Source organism: Alternaria triticimaculans (assembly GCF_023758025.1).
Source record: "Alternaria triticimaculans strain BMP 0046 chromosome Unknown scaffold_34, whole genome shotgun sequence".
Classification (NCBI taxonomy): Eukaryota; Fungi; Ascomycota; class Dothideomycetes; order Pleosporales; family Pleosporaceae; genus Alternaria; species Alternaria triticimaculans.
Window position 1 is genome coordinate 169,343 of NW_026055991.1, and position 11,982 is coordinate 181,324.

The following is an 11,982-nucleotide window of genomic DNA, read 5'->3' on the forward strand; positions in this document are numbered from 1 at the left end:
ATCATTTCTGTTTCTATTCTGGCTTGTCGGAGCCAAGTAGCATCGCCTATGTCGAAGTCCGACACACTACGGCGTTTCTCCATTTGGACCCAGGGAGGTCTCACTGTACACTGCGACAATTAGTCGCCAGTAATAATACCCAGCGGTGCGACAGCACTTGCAAGCGTCTACACCGATGCCAATCAAAAACAATACACTATAACAAATTATGACCTTGTGAACAAACTTCAATCATCACACGATCCCTTAGTGACTCCCAGTACCAAGTTCCCTCACTTGAACGCCTGACGGGGTACAACAAGGAGTTCCCACACTGAACAACGATCGCCGAACACTAAGTTCCAGGTTTCTAAACGCTTCCAGGCGAGAGCTCACCGCTCCAATGACATCTCGACTGCTTGTGGTACCCACTCGTGACAGATACTCACAATCGTCCGCGATAGCCACCATGCTGAAAACCCCTCTCCACACCTCAACGTACGCATGGAGCGATCTCGCCGCGATCCCGATCAGTCCACGCAGTCGTACCCGTCGCAGCTTCTGCAGTGTCGCCTACACCGTCTCCTTATTGGACTGGACCCACACAGCTGACGAACAATAACTTCTTCTAAATTGACTGATTGGTCGCTCCTTTTCCTAACACTGCCACCAATAGTGGCCGAGGTGGGGCTCTGGACCGCTGAGCAAGAATCTGTCACCCGTGATACCTGCGACATGAAGATGGGCTTCGGCACTTCTGGAAACATGTCCCCAGGGATTCCCTGGGATGGACGTATACCACGATAGCAATCCGTGACGCGGGCAATAGTTTCGGAAGACTTCCCCATGCCACACTTACTTTGCAGCTGTGGAAATTACGAACTGTCCACGCACCTCCAGTTTGTACGCACAGATACGCCCACCGTGATCTCCTCGCTCTAGCTGTGTTCACGAATCATACACTCAATCCCGCCCGGTGCGGTACGGTCGCTCTGGCCCTCTACCACCGCACATCCGAGCGAATCGCATCTTTTGCAATTCACGATTCAACGTCCTCGGTATGATCGTTGGGCCGTCCACGTCAACGTTCCAATCAGCCAATGCCACTACACCCAGGGTCGGCGATTAGAAAAACACTGAAAACAAGACACTGGGACTTCGATCATGCGGCTACTGGTGGCCTTACCGTTTACGGCTATTAGACTTTGATCTACGCTCTAGTGCGCGACGGCTCGCGAGATTTGCGACTAGCGTATATCTCCATGTCCACAATGGTGCAAGGAGCGTTGGAAAGACACGGGCAATTTGTGCATATGGCATAGCTCAAACTCTGGTACCCTAATGCGGACACAGAAGGTCTAATCGATAGCGTCTTTCGAACTTTGGTACCGGGTGGGCGCCGTCGAGAGGATGTCGCCGTTCAATCCCATAGTCTACCGCCCTTCCCTGTGATGCTAAAGACAACGCCGTCGCTGAGCCGTTGGTGGAAGGTCGCCGTCCTCGAGAGGGAGTATTTCAGTTTCCACTCCCTCGGGTCCGCGATCCATCGGCTTTGGTTCAGGCCCATACATGTCACAATGCGACTTCATCGGTACCAGGGACGGCGGTATTGTGGGACATCGGATTCGCTTCTGTTCGGGGGCGAGTAGACGCATGCACATCCCCATTTACCGTTGAACGTTGAACGGTACGGTTACGATAGTCCGGCGTAACTCGGTCTTGAGCATGTTTCTTTTTACGAACAACATCATCAGGGGACTCGATGAGGCCCTTCTGACGGTAGGTTCCTGCGTGTGAATGTCGTGATCCCTTCGATCTGCACAAGCATCACAACGTCGTCCTCTAGCGTAGATCGTGCCGGACCTCCTCCGCCTCAAGTCTGTGGCTCGTGGCGGGGCTACCAACCGGTCGAACTTATGACATGTGCATGCAGCTTAGATGGTGAAACCTTTTCCTATGTCCAGGATCGCATGTCCAGCTTTGAGGTAGTAATTATGCACGAAACGCGTCGCTTTCGCAACTGCACTACATATGTAGGGGTATGCAGGACTGTCAGAGTCAGTCAGACGGGTGTCAGACCAAGACCCTCGTAACCAGACTTCGAGCTGCTCGGCACGCTCGGTTACCTTCTGATGGCCTCGGTGAAACGCGCACGGGAAGCGGTTGCGTCAACAGTCTTGTGGAGTCACTGGGTCCAGGCGAAACTTCGTTTGTTTGTGTGCATACGCAGTGAAGACGTTAGACGTCAAACAACTGTGGATATCCCCGCGGACGTGCGGAACTGTTGCAACAGCTGGAGCCGTGGTTTCTGCTTTTGCCGATACTGGGGCTTGCTTCGGTTTCGGCTTCGGCGACTGCGAACGAATGTGTTGACACTGCCGAATGATCGCCGCCTCCTGTGGCAGTGTACGCACTTTCCAAATGGAGGCCTCTCGATGCAACGATACCATCTTGCTATGCCAAACACAGAGTTCGCAGGTGTCGCTATCTCAGACTTGCTTGCAACTTGCTTCTCCATCCTGTCAGGAGGCAGAAGTGCACCTGCCGCATCAGCGGCTTGCGTTGCATCCTTCCAAGACCCCCATGGACTGGAGCCTTCTATTCGTTTATTCGTTCACCTCATTTGCAAAGGTGCAGAAATTTTCCGGAGTCACCGCTCCGACTCTCTCGGCTTTACCGTGGGCAACGCTGCTTCGATCGCCTACAGCTAGCGGACCTTTTACCACAACAGCAACGTTGCATCCGCAGCCAGGAGACATCCCGTGTAAAACTGGGTCGTAATAGCAGTACCTCATCATCTCCTGCAGCGGCCCTTTTTCTCCCGTTTAATGTACTCGTGGCAATCCGTGCTGTAAGCGTCAGCGTGCGCCGCATACCTGCATTACTCCCAGTGACCTGGAGCAAGCTTTTCGCAACCTTCCATGCGCTCCCAACGTATTGTCCGATTTCCCTCGCGCCGCAGACCTGCATAGCATCCAGCCGGCAAGCTCTTTCAACATTTTTTTCGGACGTCGATCAAGGTCGTACAGAACAGTGAGACACGAGCTCTCGCTTACAGGCGGTAGGTAGCGAGTTGCCAGCAACGCGGGTTCGGTATTGTGTAAGCCTAGCTATAACGCCCGTATTAAGCGTATGTGCGAGGCTTGTACTCATCCTTCTCTAATCTTCGGGAACAATATGCGGAACACCTGGACTATATCAAGGGTAAACAGTAATACCCCATATCCCCCACTCGTTCTGCAGACGACCCGGTGCTTAATCGTGATGCAAGCCACCGGACGTTTTGCTGGAATCGTCGCTGGCAAATTGCAGTCTTGGTGTTTTGAACGGTGAGTTTGACGATGCGAATCGTCATCATTGGCCAGTCGAGTTTTAGCCGGAAGGGGATTGGTGGGAAAACTAGCGGCCTGCCACGTGATGCCGTTGGTCCGTCGCGGTCGCGCATCCAGCCCTGCAGATCCCAACGACATCCTACCCATCAACACCTGCATCTGCATATACGAACACTCCACGTTGTATCCTGTTTCTAAACATATCTTATCGCGTTCCCTGCTTACGGGTGTCGTTCATCCCTTCCGTTGCACGCGAGGTGTGAGCCACGTGTTTACGGTGCTGGTCCCCGGGTTCGCCAGCGGGAATGTCGGCTAACAAGTTGTATAACCCGGATCAGAGCGCTGTGAACACGCGTTGGATAGAGCCCTGGACTGAGGCATTTAGAGTAAGTGTCAGCTATCTGCACTCCGTGCAGTCATCAGTGAAGTAGTCGCACGGTGTTGGGGTTGTGTTCCATCACACGTCCATGCGCGGTCTTCGTGGCACCATTCCAGATCCGTCGGCTCATGCTCGACATACGCAGTATCAGCGAACAGAATCGCTGACTGATGGTAGGCACAACGAGATGTAGGGCTTCAACTTCCCATCAACTTCCATACTACGCCAGCTGTATCGTTAGCTCAAGCCTGCTTCACGAATAACCAGTACGAACATAATGCTTTCCAAAAGTGCTTCTCAAACTTGTTAGCTGTCGGCTTTCGACAATTCACAGTCGATACTTACTGGGATCCGCTACGTTCAGTATGGAGTCTATGTCCAGTGGAGTTACCCCAGTCGAATGAAGACAGCTCAGATGAGGGTGCTTTACCAGTGGCGACGGGACCAACAGTGGTGCCTACAACTAACAGATTGAGTGCGGATACTCCTCTATCTACACTGGAAATTCCTCCACAGCTTGGAAAACGCCAGGAGACGTTGACATCGGCTCTTGTGTCTGCAGAGTCATCATCGGGCTCAACAAACACGGTATCATCTACCCCATCTTCGTCTTCTACATCGTCGACGAGTGCAGCAACGCCGACCATAATCGACTTCCCCACCCCTAATGGACCACCGCTCCTGCAAATCGGGAGCTACAATTGTACATCTCTGATGACGCTGGATTTGCTCACGGGTATCGTAGAGGACTTTCTCGAGATTACAGCTACTACGACTGATGCTGAGATAACCATGTTCACGTTCAACGTGCATGCTGCCTCGTCCATCACCGATCCGGACGCCCCAGCACCGAACCTTGCGCAAGACCAGCTTCCTGAAGACGGGCAACTCCTTAGTGATGTGTTGCAGGGTAATCTTTCCGATAACACCCTTACGCCAAACGCGTTGGATGACCAACGCGCAAACTTAAACAGCTCGTGGTATGACGTTGATTGGTCCAACCGCCCATTGATTGGTTACTACGATGACTCCAAAAATGCCGATGGACAGCTGTTCACACAAAGTGGATGGCCTACAGAAGCTTTCATGGAGTTCAAGCAGCTACGTCGGGTTGTCGTTAGTTACGGCACAATCGATCCGCAAATGGACAAGTACAACTTCGGACCAGATCTCGAATACGTTTTCCCTCCCGGAACTATCATCGACGAGCAGTCAGTATCGATTGGCTCCGATGGGCGTGTAACTTCTGGATGCTTGTTTGCGTCTTCCGACAACACCTTGACTTCAACAAGAAACTCGTCTTGGGCTCTCGCTGATGCACCGTCACTTGATGTTAGCGCGACGCCGGACTTTCAGTCAACTATACCTTCCATTACCAATCTTACCGCCTGCGGCATCACACCCTTCCTCAATCAAACCCTCGCAAACACAACTGCAGACAAGAATCCTTTACCCTACGCCGCATACGTACACTCAACATTATGGACCTTCGCACCTGGGCAGCCTCTCAATTCCTCTGGAGAAGGCGACGACACAAACGACAACCGCTGCGTCGTCATGATGAAGTCGCCATATCCACAGCGCTGGCGCATAGAAGACTGCAACCAACGCCATCGCGTGGCCTGCCACGATCCACGACAACCCTACAATTGGCGTGTATCGGACGACTCAACCTACTACGCGAACGCTGAGGGCTATTGTCGGGACCCATATCAGTTCAGCGTACCTCACACCGCGCTGGAAAACTCACATCTTTATTCTGCCTGGCAAGCTGCCGCTCCTGATGAAGATGCGCTGTACATCAACATGAACAGTCTGAGTGTGCCGGATTGCTGGGTCATTGGACTCAATGCGACGTGTCCATATCTTCCTACTACTGACACCAACCGTACGCGTATTGTCGTTGTGCCGACAGTTGCGGCTGTAATTATCTTCTTGCTGGCTGTGCTTACCTTTTTCATCAAATGTGCAGCGAACCGGAGAGAGAACAAGAGAGGAAGAAAGAGAAGATTAGTCGACGGTTGGGAGTACGAGGGTGTTCCTAGTTGAAGTGAAATGGCTTTTGGCACGTCGCCAGGTTTGGCGGTGAGGATACATGTAATGTTTTACTTGGCCGCGCATAGGTTGAGGCTTTGCTTCACATTCCCATCTTCAAGTCACTTAATTCACTGCAGATATGCAAAAACCTGGAACAGCACAATGAACCTACACAGTCAATGGCAGATATGGTGAATGGCGCCTTCCTGCCAGGCTCATCATTGTCAGTATATCCACAATCCCCTCGACAAGGTAGGCCTTCCATCGTCAACCAATCACTGACATCAACCTCAAGAGCATGTTGCGCAAGTTCTCATCCAAGATCGCCGCTCATCGCTCAGCTGAGTCACCGAAGAACAGTCCGCAGTCCTCATACCAACCCTCTCACTTCTCGACCCCAGCGCGAAAACCATCGTTCCACGGCTCTCGCTACTCGGAACTGCCACCATCGGGCCCCGTTCCAACGCCACGCTCTTCAGACAGAGCACCATACTCTGCCACCGGCACGCCACGCGGATCCGATGGCGCACCCTACTCCGCAACCCATACATCACACTCGTCCTCGCAACCTCCCATATCCCTCGCCGAGACACCACGATCCTCAGCCTCCGCCCCTCGTCCGACCGTAAAACACTACCTCAGCCCACCCCCACCGAACATCCCCTACGACGAAGCCGCATGGGCCAAACACGACTACCTCCTCTACTCCGTCTCAGCCCGCGCCTTGAACCTACACCGAATGACCCTCGATATCGAAGCCCGATGGCGAGCTGCCGAAGCCGCTACACCGCCCTCGAAACAATACACCATCGGTCGCGCAGCACACATTCCTACATTAGTAGAAGTACATCAGTTGTTAGCGCGGATCAATACACTGAAGAGTGAAGAGCGAAGATGGAGAAAAGACTGGCATCCGAGGAGTCCGATGCTAAGGTATCCCGCTTGGGGGAATGTGTATGGCGAGGCTATGGGTGTTAGTGCAGGGGAGGGAGAGGCGCCGTGGGATGTGGTTCAGAAGCTGGATGCAATGGTTGAGGGGTTAATGGAGAGGGTTAAGGAGATATGACGGTGTTTATTACTGTCCAATATATCAATTCATTCGCGCGCGTGTTTCAATAGAACAATTCCGCTCCTGTTTCAAAGGCTTCCTGTAACTTCTGATGTAGCTCTATCACGCCCCTCATCGGGGATATTGGCTGCTCATCCTTCGTGAGTCCCAAAGCCTCCGCATATTTCGAATGCGCCGCTGGTTCAGTGTCCCAAGGATGTTCTGGTCGCGCGGCTTTCCCTTCATCATTGCGGGCCCACTCATAGAGCTCCCAGGTCCGCTCACAGAGGACAGCATATGTGCGAAGAGTCCTCCTTTTTTCTCGGATGCTGGCTCGCTCTTCGCGATCGTTACTGTACTGGAGGCTTCGATTAAGGCGCTGGTGAATGGAGTCGACTCGCGATAATATCTCGCGCGCTATTTCCCAGCTTCCTTCGAGAACCTGGTCGTGTACAGGCCACATGAGGTTAGACATCTTGTGGCAAGAGTTTGATCGAGCTTTTGTTGTGTTAGTATAGATGAGTGAGTGGGCCATGTGGGAGCGCGAGTGTGAGATAACTCTTATACATTCTGGAAACTACAACGCTCAACAGTCGTGGAATGAAGTGATCTATAGACTACCCGGAGCATGTGACTGATAGTTCGCGAAAGCGAAGCGCTGATATCATATGTTGCTGTCACCTATTAGATCTAGCCACAGGCTGATATCGCTACTGAATGTCGTAAATTTGCTGGCACTTCATGTGACACGTGTGTATTGAAGTTTCCGCTGCGATGCGCTTTACGTGCGCGTATGCGCCGCTGGATTAACGATTTAAACATCGGCTTTTGAATCTCAGGTATTCGTGGGGTCATAGTCTTGGCTGCTAAGTAGTTGTGGTCTGCAAAGTTTCATGTCAAGCCGCAGTAGATTAACTTAAGCCTAATCAAAGATATACTGACTGTGCTTCGCCTGGCTCCATTGGGTATCTTCCTTTTGTATACATTCCTTCCTATCTCCTCCAAACGCACATTTACTTCCTGCGTGCCAGACCCAAAAGTGACGCAAATGGGTCGATACCATTGATCATCGGTATGGGCTTAGCCTCTTCCTCCTTCCCCTCCTTGATGATCATTGCGGGTAACCTTGAAGGTAGCTTCACGATGATCTTCTCGCGAGTCGCTTCTACCTGTGGTATGTGCCTGCTGGTGTCTTCTTCGTCCAGCTTCTTCATCTTCTCCTTTGTTTGTCTCAGGCGCTCAGCGAGACCATCAGCATAGCCGAGTTTTCTTCCTATCTCGATGCCGCGTTGCATGTCGACTTCCTTGCCCTGATCTAACCCTGTCTTCAAGCCCTCCGTTTGCCCCTGCTTGAGCCCGATAGCCAGGCCTTCCGTCATACCAGCGCTGTGGCCTTCCTTGATTCCTTGGATGTGTCCGTCGTCTTTTCCAGCATCGAGGCCGCGCTGGAAGGCTTCTTCGCGAGCTTTAGGCAATAGATCCCAAAGGGAGTCTGTCGCCGCGTCGGTCTGCGTCGCCCATGAGGCTGTCATTGCGGAGGTTTGAGTGGACTTTGAGATCGAATCGTCTGGTTTACGTTTAGGAAGGTTCTCGTAGATGGCGTGGTCATACATACTGGTATTGAAAAGACCCAGGAGCGTTTGGTAGATGGTGAGCTGACCTGTTAGCAAAGGTAGGTGGCTTGGCATACGTTGGCTTGCCTGAATCTGCTTCAGCTGTGCCTCATCGAGGTCTTGATCCTCTTGCTGAATGCCAGCGAGGAAAGTCTCGAGCGAGACGCGATGTTGCTCGACCTCATTGGCCTGGCGAGCAAAGTCGAGCAGACCTTGCAGGCGGTCTGTTTTGGACATCACTGGCATGGCGCGAGGTCGAAGATGATGTTGAGAAGGCAAGAGTGTGATTTGGGTGGAAGGAGCTGTGAACAAACGCGGGTCTTGGCAGCAGTCAAACGGGCAGGCGGTATAGAGACGGCTACACCTCAAATCGATCACCATCAGATGCTCAATCTCATTGACGTCTAAAGATATTGTCGAGGCATACATGCTCCTGTTGCTTGAACTTATTGCGGCACATCGTGACTCACGACTTCGACATTGTTTCTAGACCTGTCAGCCGAATGCAGTTACCACCAACTGGCGACGACACTTACCCAACAGGATCCACTACAAAGGCAGCGTAGTAGTTTGGATGATACGGTCTCAAGCCCGGCTTCCCATTGTCTTTCCCACCGGCTTTCACCCCCTCTTGATGGAACTTCTCAATTGCATCTCGATCAGTGCATCGAAATGCGAAGTGTGTCGCAGCTGCTTCAGCATCGCCCTTGCCGAAAATCCAGAAAACGGTGTTCAACCTGTCTGGGCCTAGGCCAACACCCTGTCCACCAAAATCCATCTGTTTGCTGTAACCGAGCGGTGCAAGCGCGGCCAGGTACCAGGCCGTGACTTCCTCGAATCGCGACGCTGGGACGGTGAGGCCGATGTGATCCAGCATTGTAGGAGATGGCTAGGTACTGGAAGAAGAAGATGTGTATTGAATATCTGTTGGAACTGGAGAGACCGGATCGGATAAAATTGAGTGTATCAACTGGATGACTACTAAAGGAAACTTGGGATGAAAGTCTCTGCTATATACCCGAGCGCCGAGCGGTTACGTGGCTATAATCAAGCCGGCTTGGCAAATATTAACGGACTCCAGATTCGACAATGTTTTAGGTACATACATGGGCTCAAGGGGACGGCAAACTTCACCATTGCTCATCTATCACAGCTCATGGGAATTGGAAATCTGGACGGAGGCTGGCAGCGGGGTCGTACTAGTCGATTCCATGCCCAGTAAGCACCCACGCTGTCAGCTGCTTTCGCGATAGTAGGTTCCAGTAGAGCTAACAGTCTCTTTTCTTTCTTTGCGACACAACACTGGTGTGCAAAGAGGCGTGATCGGATAGAGGGTGGTTGGTGACGGCGCAGGGCTTAGGACGGATCATGGCTTAGGACGGAGTTGAATGACTTCTGGTTTTCCAGCAACCGGGGAAACGCTCGGCGCTTTGCAAGTTTATCCAAAACATCCTAAAGAAGAGACGTGCGGCAAACATGGAAAGGTTGAAGGAAGAGGCTACGACGCGGGGTCGCGGAGTCAGATACCTTGCTGACGCTAACAGCCCTGTCGATCATCCCTGACGCGTCGACGCGTTCACGCGTTTGGACGCTCTAGACACCTCCCAGCCGTCGCGTTCGACAACATCAACACATCATCCGACCATGCCAAACAACAAGAAGATCAGAAAGGAGATTAGGCGAGAGACCACGATCGATCGCGAAGAGCGCGTCAAGATAAAGATCGAATTCAATCTCAAACGAGTCCAGAGGCTTGTCCAGCTCCCGAGGACCGACATCGTTCATAAGGCGCTTGCCTATCATCGAGATCAGATCACGCGCCTACACAAGATTCAAAAAGGATTTATCGAAGAGAGGAAACGCGTCCGCAATGCAATGTTGCTAGAGATAGAACAGCATTGTTGGACCATGATGCAAGGACATGGCTTTGATGATCTGCTTACTTCGGATGATGCCCCAAACCGCGATCCACCCAATCTTGGAGATCAAGACCAAATGGCCATCGATCAACCCACGAACAATGTCGCCAACGTCCAATTCGATTGGTCGCAAACTTCCAGGGTGGTGGAGTTGATTTCGCATCAAGAAGACGAGGAGAGAGCTCGTTTGACAGCCGGCCAACAGCCTCATGATCCGTTCGCGCCGATCGAATTTATTAGCGATAAAGCATTCGCTACTCTGCCACACCAGCTTGTCCTGTTAGGGCGACTTAGGACTACACCTCAACTAATAGACGCCTACCCATACACAAAGGCTTATCTAGAGGAACCACCACTCGACAGCAACCACGATCGCTTGCAGAGCTTCCGAAAAGATGCTATCTCAGCTATCGAGGCCTACAAAAAGCAATGCGAAGCCGAAATGAAAGATGTACAGTCTACCGAGAAGCAAAAAGTCCGGGCCCGGATCTCAAACTCAAGCAAGCTTTGGCCAATGGACAAGTTCATACTGACCTTGGCGACATTCATTCCCCAGGGCTCCTACACCACATATGCGGCCATACGCGAGTGGGCGAGTGATGCTGGAAACGACCTAGATGACGAGGAACTATGCTCAGCGCTGAGGAGAGCAAGCCGAGCTTTTGGAATCAGGGAAGTTCCCAGCTATCGCGTTATCAAAGCAAACAATGGGCCAAATCAGACTGGCTGTGATTGGGGTGATCATTTGCCTGATTTCCTAGAACAGACGAGGATTGAGCTGTTTGAGCACGACAAGATCGAATTTGATAAGCAGAAAAGGATGCTCGGGGGTAGACCGTTCACATTCTACAAGTTCCGGGATCTGATGAGGGGCACCACGATGGAGGAATGGGTCGACAAGCTCCCCTCCCGCCCCTCCCAGTTCGAAGGATAACATCTATCATCTTTGTTTCAAAGAGGAACATGAGCGGGCCATGCAGTGTTGCCCTCATCAACTACAACATACCAACATACAGTATCGTGGGTGTGTCCGATTGTTAGATTGGATCGAACGTCACGCTGAACGCCTTTTGCCATGGATGCGCTGGACTGCTTCTTCAAGTTGGCTAGCATTCGAAAATGCTCTCATATAGCGGGCAGCTATATACAATACCAACGATAGGCAATCACTATCACCGCTGAAAACCATGCATACCTCTTAGGGGCCGTATGCACATACTCGAGCAGCAACAGAATACAGCGACATCGAGTAGTCTTCACCAATACAACGACAACCCGTTACGACGGCTCCGAGGTTTCATCTGCGCCTGGGAGTTGGGAAGGGGGTCTGTTTCTGGCTATCGCGCCCCATTACGCACTTGACTTTCCCTTCGACCAGTCAACGTGTGCACCTCGTGTCTTCGTAACATGGCACACTGGTTGGAGATCATTGCGCAAAGCATTTGACTTAGCATCAGCAGAGATAAGGCCTGGAAGTTCAAGCATCTGACCTGTGCTCTCAAGCACGTCCACTTAGAGACTGATCAGTTTTCTTCTACATAGGATATGACGACGCGTACTTCGAAGAGCACGTGATTGCTATGAAGGCCAATGTTTGGAACGACGTTACATACATCAACGAGCCATTTCAACCTCATCTTAAACTGGACTTGTCGGATCAAACCAGATGCAACGG

General features: G+C 51.9%; 3 protein-coding genes across 3 annotated transcripts; 2 read left to right on the forward strand and 1 right to left on the reverse strand.

Annotated features, from left to right (window-relative positions):
* Positions 1-4,055: 4,055 nt before the first annotated feature.
* Positions 4,056-6,793, forward strand: J4E78_010571 (uncharacterized protein; the record flags this gene model as incomplete). Its single annotated transcript, XM_049371147.1, has 3 exons — positions 4,056-4,060; positions 4,161-5,613; positions 5,984-6,793. 3 exons carry the CDS (start codon positions 4,056-4,058, stop codon positions 6,791-6,793), a joined length of 2,268 nt encoding a protein of 755 aa, XP_049217185.1.
* Positions 6,794-7,788: 995 nt separating this feature from the next.
* On the reverse strand, positions 7,789-8,634 carry J4E78_010572 (uncharacterized protein; the record flags this gene model as incomplete). The annotated part of the gene is made up of 2 exons (XM_049371148.1): positions 7,789-8,435; positions 8,466-8,634. 2 exons carry the CDS (start codon positions 8,632-8,634, stop codon positions 7,789-7,791), a joined length of 816 nt encoding a protein of 271 aa, XP_049217186.1.
* A 1,398-nt stretch (positions 8,635-10,032) lies between these two features.
* J4E78_010573 (uncharacterized protein) lies at positions 10,033-11,241 on the forward strand (the record flags this gene model as incomplete). The annotated part of the gene is made up of 1 exon (XM_049371149.1): positions 10,033-11,241. The coding sequence occupies one exon, from the start codon at positions 10,033-10,035 to the stop codon at positions 11,239-11,241; it is 1,209 nt and encodes a 402-aa protein (XP_049217187.1).
* Between the last annotated feature and the right edge of the window lie 741 nt (positions 11,242-11,982).